Below are 6,393 nucleotides of genomic sequence, written 5' to 3' on the forward strand. Positions count from 1 at the left end.
ATGTATGTATGTATGTATGTATGTATGTATGTATGTATGTATGTATGTATGTATGTATTCAATCACGTTACAGCCTGATCCCTTGCCCCTTCCCTCCTCTTCTCCCAGTCCCACCCTCACACTCCCTCTCCCATGCCCCCCTCTCTTTCTTCTCTGAGAAGGAGAGGCCAGCTAGGTCTACCAACCCACGCTGGCACCTTAAGTCACAGCACATCATCCCCTCCCACTAAGGCCAGACAAAGCAGCCCAGGCAGGAGAAAGGGCACCAAAGGCAGACAACAGAGTCAGAGACAGCCCCTGCTCTCATTGTTAAGGACCCACAGGATGACCAAGCTGCATGTCTGCTGTGTATGTGTAAGGTTCTAGGTCCAGCCCATGCAAGCTCTTTGGTTAGTGGTTCAGTCTCTGTGAGCCCCCGTGGGCCCAGGTCAGTTTATTCTGTAGGTCTTCTTGTGGTGTCCTTGACCCTTCCTGCTCCCTCAAGCCTTCCTCCCACCCACAAGACTGTCCGCCTAATGTTTGGCTGTGGGTCTCAACATCTGTTTCCATCAGCTGCTGGTTGGAGCTTCTCAGAGGACAGTTCTGCTAGGCTCCTGTCTGAAAGCATAGCCGAGTACCGTTAATAGTGCCAGGGGTTGGCTCTCTCCAATGGGGTGGGTCTCAAGTTGGGCCAGTCATTGGTCTGTCATTCTCAAGGATGAAACACTTAAGTGAATGGTTCAACGCAGAGAGCAATGACAAATGAAGAAAAGATAGAGCCTAACATTGCTCAAGACAAGAGTTTTGATTTTTTTGCATTTCAAATGAGCTGACTTATCCTCACTCTTTAAAATGATTCATTACTTTTCTTCCATAATACACATGCTTTAAGAATTAACTTTAATTTTGAATAAATCTGAAAAAATAAAATGTTTGTTGTAGAATATAGTATGAAAGAAAACGAGCAAAGCTATAGGTTAAAGTAATCTTAATTAAAATCTTCATCTTACCATTTCATAGTATAGTATCCTCTTTATATTTTTTATAAATATATTTTTATTTTAATTTTTATTAATTACAGTTTATTTACTTTGTATCCCCTTGTAGCTTCCTTCCCCTCCCCTCCCCTCCCAATCCCACCCTTTCTCCCTCTTCTCCACCAATGCCCCTCCCCCAGTCCACTGATAGGGGAGGTCCTCCTTTCTTTCCCTCTGACCCTAGTCTATCAGGTCTAATCAGGACTGGCTACATTCTCTTCCTCTGTGGCCTGGTAAGGCTGCTCCCCCTCAGGGGGAGGTGATCAAAGAGCAGACCAATCATATTTCTTAAGCACTACAGAAATTGGAAACAATAATATTTGAAAACCATTTTGAAAAGTAGAAGTATATATTTTAATAATGAATCACCTAGTGGTATTATTATTATTATTTGGTTGTAGAAATTGAAGGAAAGTTCTTAACTCTTGAGATCATGAAGATAAATTATATATATATATATATATATGTACTGCAATTAAAAATAATATAATTATGTGGTGAAAAAACTCACATGATCCTAAATCATTTCATAAGAATGTCACAGGAAAGATCAACTATGGTAAACTGAAACCAAATTCTGCAATGACTAGCCACTTGCAGAAAAGCTAAAGGGCAGGACATCATCATTATGGTTTCTAAATCCATTTAGCAACAAAAATGGCATCTTGAGGTAGACTCACTAAGAGCGTGCAATGAGTGAGCTCAAAGGCAGGGTAAGGTTTGGCTTCATCTCACTTTTGGAATTTATTGTTAGTAGGCAGTATGCAGCATTCTCTTTCCTTTCCCTTTTTGTTAAGTTCTTGTTCTTGTACTATTATGATTCCTTCCCTAACACCAGGTCTAGAGACTGCTTTCTATTTTTCATTATTTTCAGTTTCATTGACGAGAAAAAGGTGAAACCTATTTTCAGTCCCATTTGTTTGGACTTGCTTACATTGTAAGATGCCCATGTCCACTGTACTGGTGTGCCCCGGACACCAAGGATGCCATCTCCCGGGTCGGATCTGCGGCTCACTGTGGCCAATATAACACTTGTTGTATGCCATTGCAGATCCCTATGTGAAAGTGAACCTGTACCACGCCAAGAAGAGAATCTCCAAAAAGAAGACTCACGTGAAAAAATGCACTCCCAACGCAGTGTTCAACGAACTGTTTGTCTTTGATATTCCTTGTGAGAGTCTTGAAGAAATAAGTGTTGAATTTTTAGTTTTGGATTCTGAAAGGGGACCCCGAAACGAGGTGATCGGGCGGTTGGTCCTGGGTGCCACGGCAGAAGGAAGCGGTGGGGGGCACTGGAAGGAGATCTGTGACTTCCCCAGGAGACAGATTGCTAAGTGGCACATGCTGTGTGATGGTTAGCTTCCTGGCTGCGAGCGGGGGCTTGGAGATTTTTACTAGGAGAGAAGCAGTTTTCTTTCTTATCCATGACTGTAAGCTTGTGGCACATCGAGCTACTTTATTATTTATTTTTACTTATTTACATTGGTTAGAAGTGTATTAAATTAGTAGACCAGAAAATAGTTGGAAATGTGTATCGTGATAATTTCCTCCTTTATTAGAGGTGTTGTTCAAATTTTCAAAAGATACACAGTTTCCCTCTGTGTGGTATTAAGTGGGCCAACCAAGCCTGTTATGAACACTCTAGCTTAATCTCAAGTCACAGATGTGTGTGGTAGGTGATGATTTCATTTTTGCCTTGGTAGTGGAAACCCAGGTGATTGTTAAGAGTTAAAAATGAAAATCACACCTTTTTTGTATGATGATTAATCCATTTTTCTTCAGGTTGGGGAGATAGGTTTTATTTCAATCCAAAGATATTTCAGAAATGTCCTTAAGTCTGTTTTTTTTTTTTCAGTTAAATATGTCATGTTCAAATGATTGTTTTATATAACAAAGTATGCTAATGCTGTCCTTTCCATTTGGTTTGTAATTATCTGATATAATCCCATCATAGAAGGGGTAACTTAGGTTCACTTCATAAAGACAGCAAACAAGTTGGGAAATTAATTTATTAAAGGGCTGAATTGAAGAACACTGTGGTTGAAATGAGATGTTTGTTCCCCAAGATCATGTGTGAGTCATGTAAAATGTAACTTTACCTAAAAACCATGGTCTTGAATTATTCACTGCCCATTACAAGCCTCAGTATGGCCTAAGATACTCCTCTTTACCTTTGTGAAGTTGTCAGACTCTTTAATGATAAAAAATAAACTTAAGCTAGAATTTCACTTAGGAACACAATTTTTTTTTAAAATAAAAATCTATCAGTGTACAAGTGTATTTTCAAGACTCTCTTTTCCCCTCAGAGTGGACATGGCTACCTAAGTTTTTAACTTATTCTTTCCCAGGAAGAACTAAGTTACTCAAAAAGGAACAAAAGAAAAGAAAAATACTTGAGAAATTCATTGTCAAGTTGAAATCAACCATTTTAAGTAAATAAGACTAGGACAAAAAAAGAGTAAGCCTTTCAGAATTTATGAATATTTACAAAATATACATAAGCTGTAAAATTAGTCCAGACGGTATGTCACTATCTTTAGAGGCCAAATTGTCATGAGGTGTTATTTTTTAAGGTAGTTTAAAGAATTGTGTCTTGTGCCACTCCCAATTGCTGAGTTCTGAAATTCTTGCAAAATCTGTTTGAGTCAGGCAGAACTCTGGCATTTTCTGGGAAGACTTAAGTCAATGGCGATGTCTTCATATTTGGGTGATTAGAGAATCTAAGTGTGACTTAGGTCCAGCTGAGTTATTAAATATGCAAGTTAGAGATAATGTCTACTGAAAAATTTACCTTTGAGTCAAGTTTTGTGTCAGTGGTTTAGCCATTTTTGAGAATGTGTTTGATATCACAGTGTTTGTAAATTCAATGAAAATGTATTTCCGATCCAGTTGTCCGTGCTTTTTATGACTACAACGAAAGTCCGACTTTCTATAAGGAACTATATTCACTCTGTATGTACAAAAACTGAGACCAACCTCTTTTATGCTTTTTTCACACTCATTGTCATCCAGTGACAAAGTCATCTCTCATCTCCATCTACTCAGCTGGAAAGAACACGGAATGAACTGCAGTCATGTGGAGTTTGGGGAGGCCAGGCAGCCTCTGTGTGTATGTACATTTGATGTCATAGGCCATGGAACAGAGTATAGCTTGGAACTCTAATGTCATGAGGCGTCATTTCCAAGTATCCTACAGACTGTCAGGAAGTTGACGGTGATCCAATTTATAGGATGCCTTTTGGAAAAGGATTTTTTTTAAAAATAGAAAGGAAACCCGATAACAAATACTTTTAAAAATCACAAGAATTGCTTGTAAATAGTTTTAAGTTTTACAATTTAAAGTGTTTTGCTGGTGAAGAGTTGATTGAAACGATAACAGGTTTTAAGGAAAAGAGAAAAGAAGAAAGCAAGAAAGGAGAAAAGCAAGAAAAGAATTGAAACAGGCAGGGAGATAAGTGATCTCATCATGTTTGAAAATCGTACTGTTTATGATGTATTACAATATCAAAGTGAATATCCAACTCTGCTAATGTTCATGCACTGTATTAAACATGTAAATTAATTTATTGTCTGCTTAGCCTGTCTGACCACCCAAAGAGGGAGGTGCCATGTCTGAAGAACTGTGTGATTCAGTAGCTGACTTGTTCTGACTTGTTGTAGTTCAGTAGAAGTGACCCGGAGGTAAGCATGGCGTGAGGGAGATGGTGTCTGTTCTTTTGTGCCAGCACTGTGTGTTTGTAAGACACGAATAAACTGCTGCTTTTGCCCAAACGATCTCAACCAAGCATTTCCTGCCAATGGCTCTGTCAGAAACTTTATATTGCTTTCTGGGTTTCTACCTTGTCCAGACAAACCACTCTCATACCTCAGAGAGCCCAAGATCTCTCATGTTTGGAACTCTGAATTTTGTCTAATTTTTGACAGTCATCTGGGGAAGCTATGTCTGCCTAAAAGTGAAGCCCAATACTTAGGGAGCACAGGCACTGATCATGATGCATATGCAGAGAGTTGAAGGATGATGTTGGAATTTCTCACTCCACCACCCTATTCTTCTCACTTCAAGGGCGGGGATAGGCAGGAGTTTCATCAATTGACTTCATTGGATTCTCCTAACTCTTCTTAAGTCATGGTCTTGCTAGCTCAGGTTGGTGTTAGACTCACAATCCTCTTGTTTCAGTCTCCTGAGTTCTGTGCTTTCAGGGGTTGTATGACCATCGGCAACGAGATGTAGTTTTCATAAGAACAAGTCTTTATTTTCATCTTTGCAGTGAGAGAGACTGAGTCCACATTCTTCCTCATGATAAGCCACTGCACGACCATTGTCCACCCCTCGCTCTTTCTGTTAGATTCTTAAAGGGGTTCATTCTCATTTTATTTTCCTTTCTAATTTTTATTTACCTTCCCACACTTTCTTGTTTTTACTCAACCATTTTTGTTCCCCTTTTATTTTTTACTCTTCTTGCCCCCCCCTTTTAAAATCTTATTTCAGGTTTTCTTTCTTTCATATTGTACTATTTAAAAAATGGTACTATTTTTGTACTATGTAGAAACAGTACAATTAAAAAATGTTTTTTTGCACTATTAAAAAAATCTTTTTTTCACATCATTATACTACATAGATTTAATTATTAGAATTTAATTATTAGAATGGCAAAGCAATGCAGCCATTTTTCATCTTCAGAAAGTAAGGAAAACCCAGGGTATTTGCAACAGCCCCATCAGGTAAGTAAGAATAGCCAGAGCCTTGAGGAGCAGATACTTTTTGCAGCATTGACCTCTGCAGAGGTGCATGATGGTGATCACACCTGGCACAATGTTCTTGGGAATAGAATGCAACTATAAGCAACTATTCTTAAAGCTCATCTGAAGTATACTAAGAGTATGCATGGATATGCTGAAAGAACTGGTAGGCCATTACATTCAAATGTTCAGCGGTTTTAAAAGATGGCCATGTTTTTAAAATTAAGCTTATGTATTCCCTTTACATCCCGACTGCAGGTCCCGCCCTCCTCTCCCCGTGGTCCTATCTTCTCACTTTCTTCTTCCTTTTCCTTCCATCCTCCCCCTTCTTCTCAGAAAAGGGGATCCCCCCATCGACCTACCCTAGCACATCAAGGCTCATCAGGACTGAGCGCATCCTCTTCCACTGAGGCCAGGCAAGGCAGCCCCACTAGGGGGAAATGATCCAATAACAGGCAACAGAGTCCATGTCAGAAGCAGCCCTTGATCCACTTGCTAGGGAATCCCCATGAAGAACAAGCTTCCCATCAGTTATATATGTGTAGGGGACCTAGGTTGGTGCTTCAGTCTCTGTAAGCCCCCATGGGACAAGATTAGTTGACTCTGTTGTTCTTCTTGTGGTGATCTTGTCCCCTCC

The 6,393-nt window shown here is 39.5% G+C and overlaps 1 protein-coding gene across 1 annotated transcript in view; it reads left to right on the top strand.

Moving 5' to 3' along the window:
- Nucleotides 1-4,787, top strand: part of Syt4 (synaptotagmin 4) — a 10,623-nt gene extending 5,836 nt beyond the window's left edge. The window contains exon 4 of the mRNA XM_055625737.1: nucleotides 2,068-4,787. Within this exon, the coding sequence (XP_055481712.1) occupies nucleotides 2,068-2,375 (308 nt within the window). The 3' untranslated portion in view covers nucleotides 2,376-4,787. The remainder of the gene's footprint in view (nucleotides 1-2,067) is intronic.
- The last annotated feature ends 1,606 nt before the right edge of the window (nucleotides 4,788-6,393 follow it).

This window comes from Psammomys obesus, unplaced genomic scaffold (genome assembly GCF_907164565.1).
Source record: "Psammomys obesus unplaced genomic scaffold, mPsaObe1.curated_primary_1811, whole genome shotgun sequence".
Classification (NCBI taxonomy): Eukaryota; Metazoa; Chordata; class Mammalia; order Rodentia; family Muridae; genus Psammomys; species Psammomys obesus.